The 25665-nt window shown below is 43.4% G+C and overlaps 1 protein-coding gene across 5 annotated transcripts in view; it reads left to right on the top strand.

The window, feature by feature from the left end:
• The window catches only part of ADCY7 (adenylate cyclase 7), a 92875-nt gene that overhangs the window by 19692 nt on the left and 47518 nt on the right, over positions 1–25665 (top strand). For all 5 annotated transcript variants that reach the window (XR_015950504.1, XM_088671863.1, XM_088671862.1 and 2 more), the window contains exons 2-4: positions 12972–13537; positions 14630–14839; positions 16523–16684. Coding sequence is in view for 4 of the 5 variants with exons in the window: in XM_088671863.1 (XP_088527989.1) it covers positions 13367–13537; positions 14630–14839; positions 16523–16684 (543 nt within the window). In the remaining variant the exon portion in view is untranslated. The remainder of the gene's footprint in view (positions 1–12971; positions 13538–14629; positions 14840–16522; positions 16685–25665) is intronic.

The raw sequence follows: 25665 nt of genomic DNA on the forward strand, positions 1-25665 counted from the left end.
CTTTTCTTAACATGTGCCTCTCTTAATTCAGACCTAACAGTTTGGTAGCTATGGTTCCTTGGATAAAATTATGTCTAGATGCCCGTGGGCCCTCGGGTGTTTCCTCTTTCGATGTGTGCTGAATGGAAAGTTTGTACTTAATTTCCTACCTTATCACTGAATCAACATCCATTTGTAACAGCTGGCACGGCTTCTGCCAATACGTCATAGTTAACGGAGGGGACAAGAAGAAAAGAAATAACCTCCTTTCCGCATGTGCTTAAGCGACCTAATTGCTCTTTAGAAAAGCAATGAATTAGTGTTGCAATTCACAAGGAGGTGTGGTGGGAGAGAGCAGATCTCTACATAGATCTAGTAGTGGCTTCTGTTTTGAAAGGAAACACTTTGAATTACACTTCCTCCTGTCGATTGGATGCAACCTCTCCTGCACTTTCTGTTAAGCAACATTTGTCTGTGTTCGCAATTGCAGAAAGGAAGGAAATGCTGCTATCTTTTTAATATACAAAATGAATTTTGACAGAGTGCAGGTTACTCCCATGTTCTCACCCCTCTCCTTGTGTCATGTATTATTTCTTTGGATATTTGTATGCCAAGTTTCAGAGCCACAAACCCACCCCCCTGTTCATATCATGAATTTTGCTTCAGTTCTAGAGTTGTCAGATGTTAAAAGGGGCCTTACAGCACTGCTCGTGTGTGTGTGTGTGTTTCGGGTGACATTGTGTTGTCACATCGGGCCGATCCAAAAGGTTCCTTCCTTCCACCAGAGGAAGAAGACTTCTGTTGGAGGACGGGAACTTTTAGATCAATATACTGCTTTGAAGATCTGCAAAAGCCAGTATAAAAAACTTCAAGTTGTAGCCAACTAAGGTATACTCAGAGGAGTTGTTGCTGTTGGCATTCGTCGTTCTTGAAAGACAATGGAGTGCATCTTCGGGGGTGAAGTCAAACTGCTGGAGAATCATGGCACTTTCTGTGGCTCCAGAGACCATTAACTTGTAACTGCTGCCTCCCATGTTGTTTTTGCTGTGTTAGCAGCACCACAGTGCCCTGTCTGGGGTGTAAGGTTGGGAAGCACGTATGGAGGTCCTGGGCTGCCCAGACAACAATACCCCCCTCTCTGCCTCACTGATGTGGTCCAAAGGAAAGCAGAGCAATACGTTTGGCACCAGCTTAGCTGCAGAAGTTTCTTGAAGGAGGGGTACAACAAGCCACCCAACTCTCCGGATTTGTGTAGGGTTTACTCCTTAGTCTTATCTTTTTCTGAAGATGTCTTGCAAGGCAGCAGGTATGGATTTTTCCTTGAGTTTTACTCCCGAAATCTTTCTCATGAATATGCATAGCTGCAAGGCACCCAAGTTTTAGCACCAGAGCTTTCCTTCTCTTAGATAGGATACCTTGCCAGGTTGAGGAGCCACATCTGCCTCTCATTTCCCTGTGCAGCACATGCAGAAACCACCTTCTTGAGCATTGGACCCACTGTTGGTACAAACCAATGAAATTGGTAGACCTCGGTGATTCATGTCTACGCGTTTCAGTGGGTTTTACTCCAAGTAGAATTAACGCTGGATACAGCCCCTTGTAAATAAATCCCAGTGGACCCAGCAAAAAAACGATATAAGGCCACAGACACTGAAATAGGTCTATTCTCCTTCTCCCCTTCTTCCAGCTTCTTTTATGATGCTGGCAGAGCAACAAAGAGACGTGTGCCAGGTAGCCTGGGGGCAGGATTGAGCTACTCATGTGTGGTCATGGATGTATGCCAAGTGCTATTATGTTCAGTTTGCCTTTGAAATGCAACACTAAAAACATTTTTTAAAGTGAATATATGTATATATATATATATATATAGATAAAGGGCGAGAGGAGAGTCCTAGTCCAATTCTTTGGATAGGTTCTTAAGCTCCCTAGTAGCTAATTTATGTTGGCTATCCTTTGGCAGGTTTGTATTAATTAATCTGTTGATGAAGCTTACCATCAGGGCATGATACAGTGGTACCTCGCAAGACGAATTTAATTCGTTCCACGAGTCAATTCATTTTGCGAAAAATTCATCTTGCGAATCGCAGTTTCCCATAGGAATGCATTGAAATTTCTTTTTTGCCCATAGGAACGCATTAATTAAATTTCATTGCATTCCTATGAGAAACCGCGATTCGTAAGACAAATTTTTCGCAAAATGAATTCGTCTTGCGAGTCACCATCAGATCGCAAGACGCATTCGTCTTGCGACAAATTCGTCTTGCAGGGCATTTGTCTTGCGAGGTACCACTGTACTTGAGTAGGAAGCAAGAGGAACCTGAGACTGTGAAGGAGGGAATGCTGGTTGAAATAAGATAAATTCCCACTAGTGCTGGTTCAAATCATACATAAGAACTTAAAGAGGAGCTGGCTGGATCAGGCCAATGGCCCATTTGCAGACTTCAGGATTTGCTCTCAACATCTACAGCTGAGCATTTGCCACAGAACCCCTGTGCTTTACATGTGCTCCTGGGTATATCTTCCACTGGCTAGACATACACTTGTTTACTCAGAGCACTAGACAAGTTTATTTAGGCTTCAGTAGGTAAACGGAAAACCTTGTCATAAAACACTCCCAACACTACTCCACAGCTAGCTGCACATTGGAGGAACAGGCATTAGCTCTGTGGGTGGAGCACGTGTCTGGGATGCAGAAGGCCCCAGTTTCAATCCCTGGCATCTCTAGATAGTGATGGGGAAGACTCTTGGCTCTGAAACCAGGGAGAGCTGCTGCCAATCAGTGTAGGGAATATTAAGCTAGATCAGTGTTTCCCAGACTTGGGTCTCCAGCCGTTTTTGAACTCCAGTTCCCATCATACCTGACCACTGGCCTTGCTAGCTAGGGATGATGGAAGTTGTAGTCCAAAAACAGCTGGAGACAAAGCAGCACAAAGTAAAGTTATAAAATTTAAACCACATGGCAGCAATTACAATAGCTTACCTTAAAAAACAGAACAATACTCACTATTTAAAATTGATAATTAGCAAAACCATTCATTGGATTTAATAAAATTAAAAGCATATATTAAAGCATTTAAATACATGTTCTTAAAAAAAACAGGCATTACATATGCAGTGCAAAACATTATAAACTTGTATCAAGGTGCATTTCTCAGGTTTTCAAATCTCCAGGGCAATTTGCAGCAGTAGTACCGTAGCCACATACTTTCCCCTAGCAGGTTTCCTGCAAAGGTTGCAACTGTATGTTCTACATACTGACTAGTAGTCGCTTGTAGCAAGAAACACAGCTTCCTTTTAGCACCCGAAAATTTGATTTCCAGTGAAAGAGTCATGACTGCAACTGGCTGGTTGGCTTGACCCATAAGGAACTTGAAGCAATTCTTCCCTTAACTCCTTTCTACCGAAGCACCAAACTCCTTTGTTGCAATCAGATAACAAGCATATAAAACTTAATGTTTCTAATGACAGGGAAGTTAATATCAAGCAAGCTTGGCAATGCCTACTTTCCAAGGAAACCTCATTCAGCTTCCAAGGGATCCAGGTGATTTCAAGAATACCTGTTTGAAAGCCACAGGACTGGAGATTGATTACAGTTTAATTTTACGTAGACAACCAGAGGAGTGGGTAATTTTTTTTTCATTTTGTTGAAAGCTGTATTAAATGGGCATATGGAAAAGTGTTAGGTAAATTAGGGGCCTATTTTAAACTCCCAACCACCGCCACTTATTAGGCTGAGTTTTAATGTGCAATCTCATCCTATGCATATTTACCTGTAGGTTAGTTCCATTATGTTTATAGAATGTAAAAGGTAAAGGTAAAGGGGCCCCTGACCATTAGGTCCAGTCGCGGACGACTCTGGGGTTGCGGTGCTCATCTCGCTTTACTGGCCGAGGGAGCCAGCGTACAGCTTCCAGGTCATGTGGCCAGCATGACAAAGCCGCTTCTGGCAAACCAGAGCAGCACACGGAAACGCCGTTTACCTTCCCGCTGTATCGGTACCTATTTATCTACTTGCACTTTGACGTGCTTTCGAACTGCTAGGTGGGTAGGAGCAGGCACCGGAGCAGCAACGGGAGCTCACCCCTTCGTGGGGATTCGAACTGCCGATCTTCTCATCTGCAAGCCCTAGGCTCTGTGATTTAGACCTACTCTCATGTAATTCTGCACAGGATTGCAGCATTAACAAAAATGAATGCATTTTTGTACCTGGCTGTTCCTAGTGTGCATATACGCATAATCTAATTTTGGCAGAATGTGAGCGCCATCAGTTCTCTGTAAATGGTTTTGGTGAGTATGGAAAAAACCAACCTCTGCCTGTAGCTGCTCGTAAGTGTGGGCCTTTGTCATGAGACTTGTCAACTGTTCTCCAGTCAGAATGAAATTGGCTGGGTGAACTGTTGCCACGGAAATAGATGCCTGTGGTTATTGCTGTGTGCAGGAGGGGTTTGTGTGCTTTTCGAAGTCGGAAAGTTGCTTTGAAAGCATGGGCCCTTTTTATATTGCTTCCCCACCCCTAACTCCCTCACAGTACTTGCAATCAGCAAGGGGCAGTGCATTAGCAAATCGGCTTTTCCTGCAAATGACACTTTGCTGTTACAGAACGCAGCTTCTATCACAGTGCGTTGGTACCATTTATAGCTGCTACCTTTTTCAGCTGCACAACATTTTGATTTTGCAAAACACTTTGGATCCTTATCATTTTTTGGGGGGGGGGAATTAAAGCAATCTGGTAAAAGAGATTACTGCTGTCCCCATTTTACAGCTAGGGAAAGAAGGCTAAAGGCGGCAGTGCTTTTCCCTAACACATAGTGGGGCCGTGGCAGGGACTGTCAGGAGTGTTATCATATACAGTATGTCGCATTTATACCCCATCCTTTTCTCCAAGGAGCTCAGAGTGGTGTACATGCTTATGCCCTGCCTTATTTAATCCCCATAGCAACACTGTGAGGTAGAGGTTGGCTGAGAGGCAGTTACTAGTCAGCAAGTGAGTGGGGATTTGAACTCTGGAAACCCAGGTCCTAGTCCAACCACTCCAATCACTACACGAATCTGGCTCATTTGCCCCCAGCCGTGACATTCACTGGGTGACGTGTCCCTTGACCTGACCTCGTTGTGAGGGGCGGGGAACTATGTCTGCTGCCCTGAGTCTTATGGAGTAAGGGTGGAATAAACAAATGTCAAAAATATAATATGCAGGATAGTGGAATTTAACTTGCAAGGCGAGCGTTGGGCATACAGACTTGCTGGCGATAGTACTTTCAGGGAGAAATGTTTCTTGCGAGGGTGGGGTAATGGGACAGAGGAGCACCCTGTCAGCAAGCATCAAACTGCTTGCTGTTTCTGTTTTGCTTGAGTTCACAGAAACTTCCACATCTCTTTCAGCTGTGTCTAAAAAGGGGAGGCTTTCTAAACTTCTGTTCCGTAAAAGGAGTCCTCAGATCTCTTATCAGTCATCCACATTAAGGTAGATCTGCTATAAATGCCCCCAGATGCCAGTGTTTAAAGCAAATAAGCCAGTGTTTGCTGAACATTCAACAAGTATTGACCTGATGTCAGCTAACAGATATAATCTTATAGGAAGATGGCAATCTTAAGTCATTTTAGCACCCGGGGCAGAATGTGCAAAAAAGGTTCCTTCTCCCAATAGCATGCTGGTAGAAAAAAAATTGACTAATGCACTGAACAGCTGACAACTTGTTGTCTGTGTGAGGAACCTCAGAGGCAGTGTTGAGAGGGTGTGTATGTGCTGTGGAAGCCTGGGCCCTTTCACACACACACACACACACACACACACACCCCGTTATAGTCCTCCTCATAGATAGGCAAGGAAAAGCATGTAAGCAATACTCCTATTTCAGGGGTTGCCAGCTGTTGTTATTATTATAGTTTATTAATTTATATGCTGCTTAACTGGCTTGACACCAGTTTGTGTAATTTCCTTAGTTATATTTCTCTGTGTTGCAGATTACTGGGGGTGGGAATTATATCCCTCAGGATTGGCAGTCCCTAATGTAGCCCCGTGCAGCTGCCTGACATGTCACTTCCCTTGATTCAGGGGCCAATTTTCAGGGGGCAACTTTTCTCCTTCATCGCACAATAAGCTTTTTGGTATCCTTATATGCTTCCTGTACTCTAGAATATGAGAGGTAATGAAAGGCTACCTCACTTTTGAGGACACTGTTTGCAAAGAAGTAGAATTTTTAAAATAGGTCACTGGAAACTTAAAAAGGATAATTGGGGGTATTGATTTAAACAGTTGTTAAGATCAGTTGCAAGTTAGCTTTGGCTGGAGGGGGAAAAAATCTATCCATGGGGCATAATGAGGAACCTGGTGATCATGAACAAATTGTGTATCTTAAGCTTGGAAAGGCACAAATTATATTTGACTCCCACACTGGTCCGATAGCCTTCGGTGCACCCTGGAGCTAGCTTGCTTATGAAAATCGTTGTTATGAAAGTAATGTTCTTGCCTGGAACAAATTGTGAAGTTAGTAGGTTGAACAGTTTTCCGTTTGAGGTGCGAAGCTTACGTCCAACAACCTTGGCTGCGCGTAGATCAATAGAACCTTGGTAGTTTGGTTTTTGATGGGGTACTCCCTGGGTCATTGCAGGCCAACAATGGCCAGTGATAACAAGAATCATGAGAAGAGCCCTGCTGGATCAGGCCAAAGGACCATCTAGTCCAGCATCCTGTTCTCACAGTGGCCAGCCAGATGCCTAGTGGAAGCCTACAAGCAGGACATGAATGCAACAGCGCTCTCTCTACCTGCAGTTCCCAGCAATGGGTGTTCAGAAGCATGCTGCTTTGGAGATACAGTAGAATGGTTCTTGGGCCAATTGAATCTGGGGCATGCTGCTGTGAGCTGCACACTCTGCCACGACACTGATGGATACTGCCCATTCCTGCTTCCTCCATGCTTGGGTGTCTTGACAGCAATCAGCTGTATGAGTCAAACCCTATCAAAAAGCCAGGATTATGGCTGATTATGAAGTATATAACACATTTAGTTGTGTGCCCTCTGATTTTTTTTGTGCTTGCTTTTTTGTGTGGAAATATATCTCTAATTTGTAGTTAGGTGTGTGATTATGAATTCCCAAAGTTACCGGTTACTGATAAAGTGGCAGAGAATGTGAAATGTTGCATGGAGAATCATCTGGGGTTAATTTTTCTGTAGTAGTTACACATCTTTTCCTCCCCCTGTCCCACCTGGGAATGCTGGTGGGGATCCCCAATCCATTAAAACAAAACACAACCCTTTATGGTGATAGAATGCTGAGGTTCATGCACAAAACAAATCCATGGTTTTAAACCATGGCTTGGTGTTATTTGTGAATCCTGCCCATCAGTTTAACTATGGTTTGTTTACTGCTTACAAACCTTGGTTTTCTTTAGCTATGGTTTTGCGTTACATGCAAACCCAACACCCATCTTCAACCATGGCTTGCTTAGCCAACCACACCAGAGATTCGCAGAGCTGAAAAAGTTCAAGGTAACCAGTAGTTGAAAAATGAACTACGTAGAAATTTTGGAGAAACAAGCCATGGTTTGTTTGTGGGGTAACAAACCATGGATTAGCTTTAGAGTGAACTCAACCAGTATTTAATTTCTGAGATTTTCAGCTGATTGAACAAAAAGGATATTTTATATAAACACATACATTCTTCACAGTAAATTTAATGGCTAGCCAAAAAACTGAAGGAAGATTGTGTATTTGTGGACATCTCTTAATTTCACTGATGTGCTTCCTTTTGATCTCTTCTTATGAGAATTTTATGCTCAGCATTAACCTTTGCCTGCATGTGCCCATTGTTTAAACAAAAATCTGTTTCTTCATTCAGTACTTCCTTATTGGATCAGGAGAGATTCTGTGTTTTTTGTGGGCTCCAGGGCCTTGCAGTCAAAAGTCAGCTGTGCCTAAAGCAATCATTGGGCACTTGCAAAGGGAAAAGTTCTTGTCCAAGACCCTGAATGAGATTCCATAGTTAAACTGTGGAACTCACTCCCACAAGAGGTAGCGATGGCCACCAACTTGGATAAAGCTGACAGTGGCTACTAGCCACAATAGCTGTGTTTAGCCTCCACTATCGGAAGCATTGTACCTCTGAATACCAGTTGCTGGGAGTCACAGTGGGGAGAGCATTGTTGCTTGTGACCTTCCCATTGGGGCATCTGCTTGGCCTCTGTGAGAATAGAATGCTGGACTAGATGGGCTTTTGGCCTGATGCTACAGAGCTCATCTTGTGTCCTTGTGTGCCTTGTGTTTTAAACAGAGTCAAAGTTTTTTCCCTGGTGTTGAAGATACAGGTTCTGTGTGTGACAAACAGGTGATTCCGCAAGGGGGCACTCTGCAAGGGTTATGTAAGAGGGCCACAGAGGGTCAAATTCAGCGTGAGTCATGTAGAAGCTGGTTATGTTGATTGGGGACAATATTTGGTGTGATAAATGGATTCAAATGTGGGCTGGAAATCAAATTAAAACTTGTGGAGTATTGTATTTTGTCTGACAAATATACAAGGCATGTGGGGGCGAATTGTATTGAGAAGGCCAGTGGCATACTGAAATATGATGGCTCCCTGTGGTGCAAGAATACTTGTATATTTAATTGCAGGAGAATTGATTGATTGGTTTTACTGAGGGTTTTGTACCCTGGGTTAAGAAGAAGTACAACCCTGAGTCCAAGGTTTGTTCTTTCTTTCTGGTCATGGCTCATTAGGGAGAAACTCAAAAGCCACAGCCTTGGTTCAGGTGTTAACTAAGCTGAGCTTCATGGCAGCCTGCTCCTTCTTTGCTTTATTTATTATTTGTTTACTGCGTTTACAACTCACGTCTTCTCCAGTAAGCTCAAGGTAGTGCATGTGCTTCTTCCATTTTCTGTCTTACCCTCACACAACTGCCTGTGATGAACCGCTATACCCACCTCACTGTTTCTCATGGTAAACTGCTAATCATGGTTTACCATAATGTGTGAACTCCGCCTCTGAGACTTCCCTTGAGAAGTTCAGCTGGTGGGTGGAGAGTTCAATCCTGCTTGGTCACTGTCTCCCCCTGCACCCAACTGGCCAACTGTGACAGATGGGTGGAACCACACACTTGTCATTCGCCTGGTGGGCAGAAGATAAAGATCTCTCCCACCAGGGCCCAAAAAAGGTTTCTCATCCCTGTTTTCAAGTATCTGAAGAAGTGTGCATGCACACGAAAGCTCATACCAAAATAAAAACTTAGTTGGTCTTTAAGGTGCTACTGAAGGAATTTTTTCATTTTGCTTCGACTCAGACCAACACGGCTACCTACCTGTAACTTCAAGTATGAAATCAGTCTGCTTAATTATCTGTCCTTGCCTATTGTAGGACTGCTTATTTGAGTGTCCAGGTGCAGGAGTCAAGAGTGAAGGGGGTTGGAGGAGGCTTTTCCCAGAGACGGAGGCAAAGGAGGCCTCTTACTTTCATCTTTTCAATTTAGTGTTGATAAATGAGCCTTTGGGTAACTAAAAACAAGGCATTGTAAGAAGATCAAGGCTTTTTTTATTGCTGAAGGTCAGTAAGGCTTTGCTTTAATCAAATGTCAAAACATTTCACCAAGTCGGGTAACTCCCTCCCTATACAGGCTGCTTCATCCTTGCTTCGTTATAAATAGCTGTTGTGTGGGCTCCTATAGTCTGAGGTCAAGAAGCTCCGAACAGCAGGAAGTGCTTCTGCCTGCAAGAGCTTCATTTGTTTCAGAGGAGGAAGTAGACACATGCATGGGTGGGACTCCTCTCCCCAAACATGCCAGGATTAATGCCGAGACCCCCCACACATCCAGGGTGTATGGCCGCATCCACACCATCCCACTTTGAAAACCGCTATGATACCACTTTAAGCAGTCATGGCTTCCCCCAAAGAAGCTGTAGTCTACTAAGGGTGCTGAGAGTTTTTAAGGGACCCTTATTGCCTTCACAGATCTACAGTTCTCAGAGTTTCCTGTGAAGGAGGGGTGGATTCTGGGAGGGGGAACAGGGCTCCCATCACACACCATGGATCATTCTAGGTAGGGGCGATGAGAGTTGAAATCCAGCCACATCTGAAGGGCACTCCTGGATGAGAGTTCATTATTCAGAGAGGAAGAGGGAGCCAAAAACCCCACTGTCCAAATCTTTGTGTGCACATAGACTAGGTTTCGGGTCCTGACCAAGATCTTTTGTTTTCAGTTAAACCTCAAAACAATTGGTTCAGCCTTTAGGACTTGCCCTGTTAGGTACCATTGCTAACATCAGCAGGGCTCATTGTGTATATTTTAAGTAACCATTTTATCACTGGCAGATAACTGGCCTACATCTGGTTTTGCTTACCCGTTTTCTTCTGGGGCTCTCTTCCTATTGAATTGGAGCCAAAGGGTGCCATGGAGATGGATGTTTTGTAGCAAAGCAGCTGCAGTTACAATACCAAGTCCTCAAGTTCTTCCCGAGCCATGCTCAGCCCTCTTTTCTCCCTTGCCCCCTCCCTATAGTTCGCTCACTTCCTATAGGAAGTCTTTCCTGATGCTGGATTTCGTATATTGACCCACTTTTGAAAGCCATTGGTTATTACTAGAGAACCGTAATTTGTTCATTGTCCATTGTTCGTGTAATGCTGCTGTTGCCATGGAAGTAATTTTGCTCCCAGTGTTTGCATCTGTCAGCTTCAGGTTTTAGATTTTGGGGGTTTTAATGTCTGGCTATTCATGTCTGGTACAGCTGTGTTGGGGGCAAACCCCACCCATCCTGGTTTTAGGCTTGTGAGTCAACTGCACATGTATGTTAATTCTGGAGAGAATTACAATCAAGAGTAGAATACTGTTAGTGGACTAGGAACTGGATTCAATCTTTTAATGTGCTGTAGGCTACAATCCTGTGCACGCTTTCTTGGTAGTAAGACCCAATGGGACCAGCCTCTCTCTTTTGCATTCAGGGATGGTTTGTTATAAACTGCGGGGTAACTTTAGGGAAACCTCAGTTCGCTCACTATGTAAATGGAAATAATACTAGAAATATCCTCTCAGATGTCTCATTAGTATTACTATTAATTACCCAGCCTTCACCCTAAGTTTCCAGGGTGGATTACACCAATTAAAACACAAGGTTAGAAACAGTTTAAATCAACCTGCAATCACATAAATGAGGTGGATCCTAAATAATTCAGATGTATCCTTGTATCGGGAAGTTTTTAGTGTTTGGTGTTTTATTATGTTTTTATTTTATTTTAATTATGTTTTATATGTTATTATTTGTGTTGGAAGCTGTCCAGAGTAGCTGGGGCAGCTCAGCCAGATGGAAGGAGTAAAAATAATAAAATTGTTGTTGTTGTTGTTTGTTGTTATTTCAAAAGCCAGGGTCAAGAAGTGTATTTTCAGCATTTGCTGAAATTTGTATAATGAAGGTACCAGACCAACCTCTCTGAGGAGAGAATTCCACAACTTTGGGGGCACCAGAGAATGCCCCCTCCCAGGCTGCCATCATCTGACCTCTGAGGGTAGAGGAACTAGCAAGAGGGCCCCCCCTTACCAGTCTTAGCACCTGAGGACGTCTGTAGGGAAGGGGGTGGTTTTTCAGGTATTCACGGCCTGATTCATTTAGGGCTATAAACACTAATATGGGTAATTTGAATTGGGCCCTAGAACTAAATGCTAATCCCATAGAACAGAGTCCGTCTATCCCCTAAGTTTCTAGTACAGAACTGGATAGTTAAAGTATGACATTGTGAACTGTTGTGAGGACAGAGTTGGCTAGACAGTATAGAAATGTCAGAAGAAAATAAATGTACTTTCTAGGGCTTCAAGGGTTATTTAAGTTTAGTTTAACCAATGCATATTAGTTTTATCTACCAAATACTAATACTTAAAAACAGCACACTAGAAAAACTGCAGGTGGAGAGCCCCAGCTCAGAAGAGGCATCCTCCCCTCTCTTGAGGATAAATGCCTTTTCATTGATTATGTCTGCTATGACACACCATCCAGAATAATTATTTCATTGATTTGAAACTATTATTTCAACACAGAGAGACATTAATGGATAGACTTAAAACCACATGATTCATCAGCCTAAATTTCTTTAACCAGGTGACCTCTCTAATACAGCCTTGGAACTCACCACAAAATTTTTCCCCTTCTTCATTCTGGCTTCAGAGGAAGAAAAGAAGCATGTTCCACAGCTAGCATGGGCATGCAGGCTACAAGCTTCTTAAGTCGGCTAGTGAAAACATTTGCCTTCAGTCAAGCAAATTGGTGGAGGACATTCCTCTTCCACCAATTTGCTTCTCATAGTTGATCCTTCCTCCTTGGCTAGCATGGTCACCAAGTGGAGGAGGGATGGAATGAGCAGTTTCTTCCTCCACTTACCTATTTGCTTACCTACTTGCCTTGGTCCAACTTTCCTCTGAATGCCAGTTGCTGGAAACCACAGGAGGGGAGAGGGTTCTTGTGCTCGGGTCCTGCTTATGGGTTTCCCATGGGCATCTGGTTGGCCACTGTGAGAACAGGATGCTGGACTAGATGGGCCACTGCTGGCCTGATCCAATTGGGCTCTTCTTGTGTCCTTAATCCCTTGGCTGCGTGGAATTGCTGGTTGCCTGTGACTACTGGGTGACTTGTTAAATACAAGGCTGCTCTAATATTTCCCACGAACCTTTAAACAATGTACTTGGAGCGGGTGGGGGTGGATAATGGCAGGATGAATGAAAAGGACTACAATACTGAATATTGCAGGAGAAAAACGGTTGAGTAATAATCATTCGCTGACAACAATGTTACAGTATTTTGTTACCATAAGATGAGCATCATGTTTAAAGGGATTGTTGTTGTGACTCACTCACCCTGAGAGGAGAAAAGGTGTGTGTGTTTTGCCCTTGTTGTTAAATAATATTTACTTTATTTGGGCTGAGGAACATGCACTCTTCTTAGACAAAGACGCACCTGCTATACTGAAACATTTTTTTAAAAATGCCCCCCAACCCCCCTCTCTCTGTCTTTCCTCTGCAGTTTGCCCCACAAAGCAGTAATCTGAGGGAATAACTGACAGCTTGTGCAAGATGTTTGAATGAACACGGTGAAATAGAAGCAGCCTCCCATCCGCAACACAAATAGCAATCAAGTCTGGAAGAAGAAGGGGGGCACACCATGTGTGGAACTGTTGATGAGTAGCACATGGCTTGGGAGCGGAGGAGGAGGAGGGTGCTTCTCTTCCAATTTATGCTGAGATCTGGAGGACTTAATGCTTATAAGAAGAGATGCAAGCGCAGAGCGCGAGTCTGCTGATGTGGCCAAACAAGGCAGACCCAGCCGCTACTTGACTGAGGTGGCTACTTGGAGCAGCACAGACCTGCCCTGCCTATCGCGAGGGGGAGAGGCACCCCCGTGGCCCAGCCAGAATTAAGATGCCAGCAAAAGGCAAATACTTCTTCAACGAGAATGAAGGCTGCAAGATAACAGACCCTTTGTATGAGAAGTACCGCTACTCAAGCCAACAGCATCCCCTCCTCTTCTTCCTGCTCTTCATTGTCATTGCCTTTTGTGCGACCCTCATCATCGTTCTCCTCACCCAGCATGTGAGTAGATATGGATGCCTCTGTTCTTGCTCTTCGGGCTCTGGAATGAAGTCCTGAAGGAATTTGCTCTAGGTTATAAAAGGGATCTGTAGCAAGAGGGGCACCAGATGCTTCATTTTCCAGTTGTGCTAGTTCAGGTCAGGGCACATTTGTTCATAGCAGCCAAAAACACCTACAAAAACTAAGATCAATGTCGAAAACTCTGCTGTTCCATGTACACAGGGGGAGAGGGAGGCTTTGCTAAGGTGCTGCACATTTCTAAGGAGCTTTAGGGCTTAAATCTAATTGTTACTAGAATACAATACTATCAGTGGGGATTGTTTGTGAATACCAAGTTGTGAATACTTGGAAGTATTTATACAATGTGAGGTTTTGTTGCTGTAGTAGGAGTTATACTTTTATCCTGGCAGTGGGGGATTGGTTCTGAGCTGCACTAACAGAGCCAGTGGGATTTCCAGTTTAAAAGTTGCAAAGCAGAAATGGAAGGATCTCCCAGTTTTTCATTTTTTCAATATTCAATTCAGTTCTCCGTATGAAAACTCAACAGCATTTAAATGTGTACTTCTCCCTGATAGACACATTTTTGTATGCAATTTTGACTAAAGTGCACATTTTTGAAAGCAATTTTCTATAAAATAGTGCAGTTTTGTACGTTATTTGCACTGATATCCTCATTTTCTCATGCTTTCCCGTTATATATGCATATATTTGTAAACACTGGTTGGCTGGATAACTGCATCACAGAATTTGGATAAGTATGGATTTCGGAGGATGTTTTGGTTCATATTGCTTTTTGAAAGTTCACATTTCATAGGCTTGAACTAAAACAAATTCCTTCCCTTGTGACCAGGAATGATGGGAATTGTAGTCCCAACAACATACAGAGAGGGTTCTCTGCTCCTAGGATAGATGATCAAATGTACCAGGTCAGACAAAGGGAGCTTCTTGTGTTGCTAGTGTGCTTTAGTTTATGATGTTCAGATCCCTTTAAAAGTTTAGATTGTTGGGAGATTGTGCTATGGAAGAATGAGCACATGTATACAGTCTGTGGTGTGTGTGTTTTTTGGTGACTTTTGTTTTATTTATTTTTAGCAACCACTGGGAGATCATCTTGCCTACCTTATTACAGTCGGCACAGCACTCATAATTTTCATAGTCATGTATGTTCTGGTTTATTTCGAATACTTCTTTTGGTGTCGGCTGAAATTGTTTGCTGTTGTGATTTGGATCTGCTTGCTGGCCATAGGATATGTCTCTATTTTTGCCGCAGGGAAGACTCTTCAACTTGCTGCATGGGAACAGGTATTTTAATTTTTATCTATTGATCTGTCATCTACTACTTCCTCCAAGCTGCTCACGGCATTGAATAGGGTTTCCTTATCAGGCTTCCTCCAAAATCTTGGGCTGCATGCACCCCATAGCTTCAAAGCACATTCGCCCAAAGAGTCCTGGAAACTGTAGTTCGTTTAGGGTGCTGAGAAACGTAGCTCGCTGAAGGGGGTACATTTAAGTTTCCAGGATTCTGCTTGGGGTGGGGACTGTATTTTGACCTGTGCTTTTAAAGGCGCTTTGGGTTAAACCACAGAGCCTTGGGCTTGCCAATCAGAAGGACGGTGATTCAAATCCCTGCGATGGGGTGAGCTCCCGTTGCTCAGTCCCAGCTCCTGCCAACTTAGCAGTTTGAAAGCACATCAAAGTGCAAGTAGATAAATAGATACTGTTCCGGCAGGAAGGTAAACGGGGTTTCCGTGCGCTGCTCTGGTTCGCCAGAAGCGGTTTAGTCATGCTGGCCACGTGACCCGGAAGCTGTACGCTGGCTCCCTCAGCTAGTAAAGCAAGATGAGCGCCGCAACCCGAGAGTCGTCTGTGACTGGACCTAACGGTCAGGGGTCCTTTACCTTTACCTATGTCTTCATCTAACCTCTCACATGAGCCATGGATGAAAGGTCACTCAGTGAGCCTCATGGGATTGCAACCTGAGTTTCTCTAGTTCAGGCATCCCCAAACTTCGACCCTCCAGATGTTTTGGACTACAATTCCCATCATCCCTGACCACTGGTCCTCATGGGAGTTGTAGGCCAAAACATCTGGAGGGCCGCAGTTTGGCGATGCCTGCTCTAGTTTAAGTCCAAATATTCTGTTCACTGGCTCTGGGAAGGGATGTGTTTCTGCCGTATTTATATACACTCATTTAAAAATGCATGTTTAAAAACAAAACAAAACTGCCTTCAAATCTGGGGCTGTCTGAATATCCCCAGACACTGCTCATTATGCAAATATCCATGGCTAATCACCTGCTGTTGGGGGGGATCATTTAATTATGACATCTATTTGCAAAATTAATGCTGCTTCGATTATGAGCAATTAGGGGTACCATTGAGAGTTATGGATGTGGGTGTGCCTTGGAGAAACGTTTCATCAAACTGGATAGAGAAAGGGAAGGAAACGAGCAGGTGGGGAGATTTGATTTGATTGATTGACTTCAATGGGCATGTACAAAACATTCCTGTATATGCCTTGGGTGTGGTAAAAGGAGACATTTCTCTGGATCTTTGGAGAGCAGATGGGAGGGTGGGGTAAGAGGGGAGTCAAGCCCCCACCCCCGTGCAGTGAGATACTTTGGCCTATAATACACTGCCCATTAGATCAGAAGAATAACCGGATGGAATGCAACCCTATCCAGAATGCTAACTCCTCAGATAGATGAAGTACCCTTCGTCTGTACCTCTGTCTTGGCTGGGGTTGTGTCCCAGTTTATTGGTTGTTGTCCTGTACCTGCCCTTTACCTATGTTTCTGATTAACACAGTGGTTTCCCTAACCCATTTATAGAAGTGGAAGTTGTGCTGTTCTTACACAGTTCCCTGAAAGCGTTTTTGAGTACTGGTTCCTCCACAGCTTCCGTTGTTCTCTTGAAACCTATCATTTGTTCAGCAATTTTTGACAGGTACTTGGAAAACATGAAGGATCTCGTTTCTTTTTAACAGGTGCCATTCTTCCTGTTCATCATCTTCACGGCTTATACCATGTTTCCCTTGGGAATGAGAGATGCTGTGATTGTCAGCAGCGTTTCAGCCCTCTCCCATATTGTAGTCCTGAGCATCGCTGTAGCACAAAACAAACAGGAACACCCGACTCTTCCACGTCAGGTAAGGCAAAGGTTTGTATATGTGATTACAACACGTGCATTTGATCAGGCAGATGCCATGGACATCCAGGGGATGGCCACCAACCTTGATGACTTTAAAAGAGGATTAGATAAATTCACGGAGAGGGCTTTTGTTTCCCTTAATGGCTACAAGCCATGATGGCTATGCTTTGCCTCCACAGTTGGGAGGCAGCAATACTTCTGAGTGCTGTGGTACCCTTTTCCTGCTTGTGTGTTTCCCGCTGGCATCTAGTGGTGCATTGTGAGAACAGGATGCTGGATTAGATGTTAACAAATGCTACAACTGGCTGAAAAGTCATTGTGGTCCATTACCCAATGTGGTGGGGTGATAGAGTGCTGGACTAGGACCTGGGAGACCAGGGTTCAAATTCCCACCCAGCCTTGAAGCTCACTGGGTGACCTTGGCCCAGTCACTCCCTCTCAACCTAACCTACCTCACAGTGTTTCTGTGAGGATTAAATGAGAAGGGGGAGAGAACCATTGAGCTCCTTGAAGGGTGTAAATAAATAGGATAAATACAACTGCTGAGGCTCTCAGCAATTTTCAGGTGGTCCGTAGCGGTTAAAACTTTGATTTAGCTAAACATGTGGACAAAACACAAAATTTCAGAAGCAAGAAGAATAATACTTTGTTATCAGTGCACATGTGTGTCATAGCTCATATAATCTTGGAAGAGGTTTCAAAAGGACTTCCCCAGTTTAACTGGGCTGCCTTTTAAGTCGATCAAAATGTTTTTAGCCACTTTAGTTAAGCAATTAAAATACAACTTTTTATTCACATTTGGTCTTGTATGTTAGAAAAATAAGTGGTAGTTAGAAATAGCTGTGTTGAGCTTTTCTGTTGTCTTGGGATATAGTGTGTTGTTTTCTGGGTGTATATTTATTCTTTGTTGTTCTTCCATGTAGATATTGGCTGTTTCCCATTTGTTGGCTTCATAAAGCTGGTGGCATTCTTTTCAGGAGCCAGAAAGAATCTTGGACAAATTTATCAAGCAGTAAAACAAATATCAGTCTAGGAAATCAAGCTGTAAAACTCCCCCCCCCCCTCTCCTGGTGTGTGTCTGCCTGTCAGAGTTTCAGAATTTGGGCACAGAGTACAGAAGGTTTAATCCAGCACCTGCTGAACTGAATTGCACCCACTGGAATTTTTTTACCTGAAGTGACAGTAAAATTGTTTTGGGAAGCAGATTGTGAAGCGTAGAAAGAGTGCATAAGTCCTGCATTTGTATCTCGTTTTTTTAATTATTATTTTCAGTTAAAGCAATATGTTTCCTGCTGGGCAATCCAGAATCCTCTTCACAATGTTATAATTCGTGCTAAATACCAGGAGGGAATGTTTGGCTTTTCATGAAGAGGGTTGGGTGTGTTCCTAAATTACTTGGATAAGGGAAAGAGAAATTCTCATGGCTTTGTAACACTGGTCTCTGGGCCAGTTGCACCCTGCCAGTGAATTTTCACAATTGCTTGGCAAGCACCAGGGGTCTAGTCATGAAGCTTTTGAAATCTGATAAACAGCTCGGTGTAAAGGGGCAAAGCCTCTCTGATTCAGGATCCACATAGTTGAGGTGTGTGCGTCATGTCTCGAAGGGTGAGGTAACCCATTTCCTTCCCCAAATGATTGCTACTTAGTGGAATGATGCAAGCCCTTCTTTTTAACACTTTGCCCTCCTTTCTTCTCTTTAACGAATCTCTTAACAAATTTCTCGGGAAAACTTTTCGTTTGAATTTTGATTACAGTGGTACCTCAGTTTACAAACACAATTGGTTCCGGAAGTCTGTACTTAAACTGAAGCGAACTTTCCCATTGAAAGTAATGGAAAGTGGATTAATCTGTTCCAGACGGGTCCGCGGAGTACTCAACCTGAAGCGTACTTAACCCGAAGTATGAGTTTAATTGGTTCCGGAAGTCCATACTTAACCTGAAGCGTACTTAACCTGAAGCGAACTTTCCCATTGAAAGTAATGGAAAGTGGATTAATCCGTTCCAGACAGGTCCGCAGAGTACTTAAACTGAAAATACTCAAACCGAGGCGTACTTAAACCGAGGTATGACTGTACTGGCACATTTTGAAGCATCTCCTTTATATTAAATGCTCATTTGACACCCTGAATCACAGTTGATTGTTTCAGACTTTCCAAGAAATGGGTTCTAACAACAATTTCCTCCTCATTTCAAGATATTTGGTCTTCAGGGAACCAAGCAGCAGCAGCAGCAGCAGCAGCGTGTGTGTGTGTGTGTGTGTGTGTGTGTGTGTGTGTGTGTGTGTGTCAGAATTCCAGGAAGATACATTGGGGGCTGATATTTGGAGAATGTTGGGGCTAAGTTATGTAAGAGTTCTGAGGTGGGATCTCCTGCCATATTCTGTTTTCCCTTATTTAATTTCCGCTTCAGTGCATGTGTACAGTGTTTGGCCTCCAAATTTGGCCAGGAGTGTGAGGAGGAGGCTGAGGGTGTGTATAGTTCATTTAAGCACCCTGCCTTGTTCTGAAACTTGTAGCAGATCCAAACCATACATTTAAAGCAGATGGCTTCCCCCAGAGAATTGTGGAAACTGGAGTTTGCTGCTGGAAATTGTAGCTCTGTGGGGAGGTAAACTACAATTCTCATGATTATTGGATGGAAGCTGTGTGCTTTAAATGTATAATGTGGACCAAAGGTTGTTGATTCAGATGCCATGAGAAGCTATGGTACGTTGAATTCTTCTGCATTGCATTCAGGCACATCATGTAGGGCAGGTATGGGGAACGTTTGGCCCTCAATGTGTTGCTGAACTATAACTCCCATCACCCCTGGTCATCAGCCATGTCTGCTAGCACTGATGGAGAGTTTTAGTTCAGCAAAGTTGGGAGGGCCAAAGGTTCCCCACTCCTAATGTAGGGGGAAAGTGCTTGCATGAGTGACCAAAAAGCTCATTCATACCCCTTCTTCTTTGCTTGTCTTAACTGGACCAGTGCATGGTTATTTATAAGCCTGGGGTGGGTTTTTGTGTGTGTTGAATGCCTGCATATATTCCACTAGAGCAGTGATGGGCAAACTTTTGAGCTTGGTGTGTCAAAATTTGCCAAAAAACCGAGCATCACTTCGAGAACCCCCCCCCATAATTTGGGGATATTTATAATTTAAATAACAAAAATGTATAATTGTAATATATAACTGTATTAACTAAACAAAAAACTAATTATTTAACCTAACCAAACCAAAAACCCTTTATTTATCACAAAGTGCCCAGAGTTTTTGAACTTTTTTGGGGGAGCAAAAGTTGCTTTGCTTTTTTGGGGGGGATGCCCCAAAACTGCTGCACTTTTTTGGGGGGGGAGAGAACAGAAATAAATGATGAATAATACCTTCACTGGAACTAACAATCAGCACTGACATAATCTGCCAAAGTGCCAAAAAACCCAGCACAGAACGGGTTAAAAAAGAACGCTGTTACACCCAATCATCATCTGCCAAAGCACCAGAAAAACATCACAGAAAGGGCTAAAAAACCAATCTCTGGCTACCAGCAACAGCAACAACAAAAAAGGATCCGGGTTTTAACAGCGGAGACAAGCTGTAGTGTGAGGAAGAGCGGGAGAACAAATGGGGGGGGGGACAACAACAACAGCGTGAATGGGCCGATGGGGTGCATGCCAGCAGTGAGGGCTCTGCGTGTCACGTCTGACACGCGTTTCATAGGTTCGCCATCACTGCACTAGAGAGTGGAATGTGGTGGGAAGAAGTGGTTACTGTTACATGTATTCATACAGAGTTCATGTGTGAGAAATTCACATATTGCTTAATGTGGCTTGGATCGGCAACTGTGGACTACTTCAGCTTTGAATGCTTTCTATAAGCTTTCTCTAAGTTCCCTGATCATAGTTTTGGCTGGATTTCAAACCTGGAGAATGATGTGATTTTTCTTCTAAAACCAAATACACCACCGAACCACTAAATGCATGTACTCATTTGTTTAAAAGTTTTCTCCAGCCCATTCATTGTAAAGTCATTCCGGGATTTAGAGGAAACATAAGATCAAATAAAATAAAACATTTTCCTTTATAGTTGTTAGTAACCACAAATTGACTCAGTCTTAAGTCTACCAACATCGCCCCTGCAGAGTTAAAGGGGCAGAAAGCACTTAGACTAAGCCGACATCTGAATGGCTGTAAGAATTGTTTAACTGTCAAAGTGTTGTGGTTACAAAGTGGAGTGGGATTTTTGCTTGACTACACTAATATATTGATCCTTCTTGTTTCGCTCTCAGAGTTGCCTCTTTGATTTGCTAACAACAGGCCAGAACCAGTCGTGCTGGTTTTCCAGAAAAAATAATAATATGGAAAATATTCCTTTGAAAATTTGGGTAATTTGCACAGAGCAATTCACAACATAGGGTGATCTAATTCAACATGTTTATTTTAGTAACCAAAGTAACAAAATTTTGAAACTGACAAGCTTACCAAATTCTGTATTTGCCATTGACATCCATTCAGTGTTACTGTTGATATTAAGCAATGATATTTCTCAATGGTAAAAAGAAAGCACGGGGGTGGGGATTCCACCCCACACCAATGGCCAGATCTTGCATAGTCTTACGCTCAGGATTGGTTCAGAAAGCATGACAAGCCATGGTTAAGGACATTAAACTATGGATTGCATTGATGTCAGAATTGCCAAACCATGCTTTTCAGTTGGCTAACAAGAATTGGAATCCATAGCTGACTAACCAACTAAGTTTTGGCATGATGTGTGGATTGACAAACCATGGTTGTGACCACCACTCTGCCTTCAGAGACTACCTAAGGCACAGTAAACTTGTGAAGAGTAAACTAGTGAAGTAGAGTGCTGAGAGAGAGAGAGGAAACCAAGCAAGCAGTTTTCAATTTATTTATCCACTGAAGATTTCTCACTAGACCTTCATCACATGGGATCCCAGCAGCGACAGGGTACAATCAACATAATCACTGTCAAACAAGGGGGAGGTAAAGCAAGCCAATTGATCAACACTGCCAAACTACAACTTAGCACTCAGTCTAGACTCTAACATCCTGTAAATGCCTAGGTAAACAACCATGTTTTCAGCTCCTGTTGAAAAGCAAAAAGAGATTGCACCAGCTGTAACTACATAAATTGGGGGCAGGGGCAGCACCACAGATGAGCTTCCAAAAGCGTAATTTCTAAAAGTTTAAGGAAAAAATACACAGGGGAAGCTATACATTGCTACTCATCATGATGACTATATGCCTCCTTTAGCATCAGAGACAGTGTGTATCTGAACCTCATTTGCTGGGGAACACCAGTGGTAGAGGGTTATTCCCCTCATTTCCTGGTCCTTGGCTTTTCAAAGGCACCTGACTTGCCGCTGTCAAAAGCAGGATGCTGGACTAAATTAGCCTTTGGCTTGATCCAGAAGGGTTATTTTTAAACCATGTTTTGAACTTCGCAGCACTATTCGTGCAAACCATGGTTGGACATGATGTTTGAACTGAGCCAAAGTGCCAGTGATGGAAATGCTTGGGTTTTTAAAAATGCTTTTAGGGGATTTAAAATTAGCCCCATCGTAGTTCTGTAAACTGGAGAGAAAGAGAAGAATTAAAACCTGTAGCATGTTCTCCCTACGAAACTGTAAATCACAAATGATGAATGTTGCTGTATTTGACAACTTAATCTATTATCTAGATTAATAACAATAGGCACATGTTGCTAATTCCTGCCTGCTTGAGTGCTACAAGTAACATTAGTCAACTCCCTGTTGCCAACCCTTTGAAGGCAGGAACTGTCCGTTTCACAGCCCCTCCAGTCAACCTACGTGAATTAGGCAATGTGTACCACCAGCAAAGAAGGCAGGTTCAAACCAGAAAGCTTAGGATGACTTGTAAAAGAGAGCCAAGACACACACACACACACACACACACACACTTATAACAACAACAAAACCAACCCTCCACTTGAGTTGCTAGCCAGTTTGACTTGCCTGGAGGAAAATTCCTTCCTGGTCTCATAATTAGTTACTGGGTGGAGGACTTCCTGGTCCTGAATGGGGTAACTGTGCCCCTGAAGGATCAGGTGCACAGCCTGGGAGTCATTTTGGACTCACAGCTGTCCATGGAGGCACAGGTTAATTCTGTGTCCAGGGCGGCTGTCTACCAGCTCCATCTGGTACGCAGGCTGAGACCCTACCTGCCCGCAGACTGTCTCGCCAGAGTGGTGCATGCTCTGGTTATCTCCCGCTTGGACTACTGCAATGCGCTCTACGTGGGGCTACCTTTGAAGGTGACCCGGAAACTGCAATTAATCCAGAATGCGGCAGCTAGACTAGCGACTGGGAGTGGCTGCTGGGACCACATAACACCGGTCCTGAGAGATCTACACTGGCTCCCAGTACGTTTCCGAGCACAATTCACAGTGTTGGTACTGACCTTTAAAGCCCTAAATGGCCTCGGTCCTGTATACCTGAAGGAGCGTCTCCAACCCCATCATTCAGCCTGGACATTGAGATCCAGCACCGAGGACCTTCCGGCGGTTCCCTCATTGCGAGAAGTGAACCAGACAGAGGGTCTTCTTGGTAGTGAACCAAGAAGTGAACCAGACAGAGGGTCTTCTTGGTAGTGAGAAGTGAACCAGACAGAGGGTTGCGAGAAGTGAACCAGACAGAGGGTCTTCTTGGTAGTGGCACCCGCCTTGTGGAACGCCCTCCCAGCAGATGTCAAGGCAATAAGCAACTATTTTACATTTAGAAGACAACTGAAGGCAGCCCTGTTTAGGGAAGTTTTTAATGTTTGATGCTCTACTGTTTTTAATATTCGGTTGGAAGCTGCCCAGAGTGGCTGGAGAAACCCAGCCAGATGGGCGGGGTATAAATAATAATAATATATTATTATTATTATTATTATTATTATTATTATTATTATTATTATTATTATTATAAATGAGAAATCCTATGTGTAACTCCGTCAACTTCCCCCCTGCTGTTCTAGGCATAGCTGTCAAGTTTTCCCTTTTCTCGTGAGGAAGCCTATTCAGCATAAGGAATTTCCCTTAAAAAAAAAAAAGGAGAACTTGACAGCTATGGTTCTAGGGGATATTCCGAAGCCTTTGCATTCAAAATTCTGTAGCTACTATTGCTGAGCAACCATCCGTCTGGATATGCAAAATGGACCCAGCTATTAATAGCCTGCCCTCCTCCTTTATGCCAAGGAAGCTTACAGTTTATGGTTTCTTCTGGAGAAAAAAAGTTGTTCAACAGATGGAACAAGGAGGCAATGGTGGCCACCAACTTGGATGACTTTGAAAGAGGATTAGACAAATTGCAGAATAATGCTATTGATGGCTACTGGCCACAATGGCTCTGCTCACACAGTTGGAGGCAGCAATGCTTCTGAATACCAGCTGCTAGAAACTTCAGGAGGGGAGAGGGTTGTTGTGTACGGGTTCCGCTTTGTGGATTTCCTACAGGCATCTGGTTGGCCACTATAAGAACAAGACACTGGACTAGATGGGCCATTGGCCAGATCCAGCAGGCTCTTCTTAGGTTTTTATGTTATTAACCCTTCCTTTGTAATATTTGCTATGTCTTTTGTTTCCTTGTTGGTTAATTTCCCCCTTTGCTAACAGCATAAAAAGGGGGTGGGGAGAGTTATTAAAATATGTAATTTCCTTTTTGTCTCAGTTACAGTGTATATATTGGAGCTTCATCAGAATACTGTAGTAGATGAGTTAATTTCCTTAGGCTTGGATGTTGCTTCAGTTTATTAATATTGGCTATTAAATCATGGTCCTTCTCAAAGCAATGTTCTTGCTTGCCTGACTGTTCACCATCACAAGTGCTTGCCTATACACTCATTAATTTTCTCCCCAATTACCTTTCAACTGAACAAGCACTATCTCTTTCACAACTTCTAAATGAGTGTTGCATTCATGCCTGAGTTCAAGAGGAAGCACACCTTTTGTACAAAGGGCTTGTTAAAAGGAAATAAACTTTGCCTTTTATAGCCAGTCAAGGAAGAGAGTAGAAGCTTTTTTTGTTTCAGGTTCAAATGGGGTGGAAAAAATTACATCACCCTACAGATATTGAAAGAAATAAGGTTTGGCACATGGAGTAGATAGTTCTGATTACAATATATCACAGAAGTAAGACAGAAAAACCCTAAAATGCAAAATTGTGGGGAGACAGTCCTGATATTTTCCCCCAAGCCTACTTGTTGGAATATTATATGTCACCGTCCACACTCAAAACCTTTCAGGATCTTTGTTTGATGGGTAGCAGCATAATTGAGTCTGTTGATATTCCCTGATTCCTTCATATTCCAAGGCCTCTCCTGTGTGTGTGTGTGTGTGTCTGTGTGTGTGTTGTCGGTGGGGGGGGGGGAGGCTTATGTAGGAAGCAACTCATGAAGTTTCTGTTTGGTACCTAGCCACTATTGTCTACTCTGCTTTGCAGCGGCTCTCCAGGGTCTTAGGCAAAGGGTCTTTTTTCTCCATCACATGCTACCTCTTCTTCCTCTCAGGACTGCTCCTTGAATCTGTGAAAACCAGAGGCTTCAAACAGCAGTGCAGGAATGTTTGCAAAAGGGTTTTCAAACAGCTCATGCTATACTTTGAAGTCCTGGGACTTCAGAGTGCAGCATCTCCTGATTCCACAGTGATAACAGATGCGGGACGGTTCCACCCAGCTGGGATGAGGACATAAGGATCTGGCTTGCTAGCAAGAGAAGGATCCCCATCCCTGATTTTGAAGGATCACTCCCACTTCCTTTATGAACTAGCTTTTCATATGGTACCAGATTATCTGAATAATGGCCTGCACCAGTATTAGCCTGCTCGAACATTGAGATCAGCATTTGAGGCCATGTTCTCTGGTCCACTCAAGTATACCATGACTGGTAAGCCAAGAACAAACCTTGACTTCACATCATAGTTTGTTTGGAGCAAAATGAATCATGATTCCTAGTTAGGACATATCACTAAGCCAGGAACCATGGT

The sequence above is a fragment of the Zootoca vivipara genome, chromosome 6 (assembly GCF_965207765.1).
Source record: "Zootoca vivipara chromosome 6, rZooViv2.hap1.1, whole genome shotgun sequence".
NCBI lineage: Eukaryota > Metazoa > Chordata > Lepidosauria > Squamata > Lacertidae > Zootoca > Zootoca vivipara.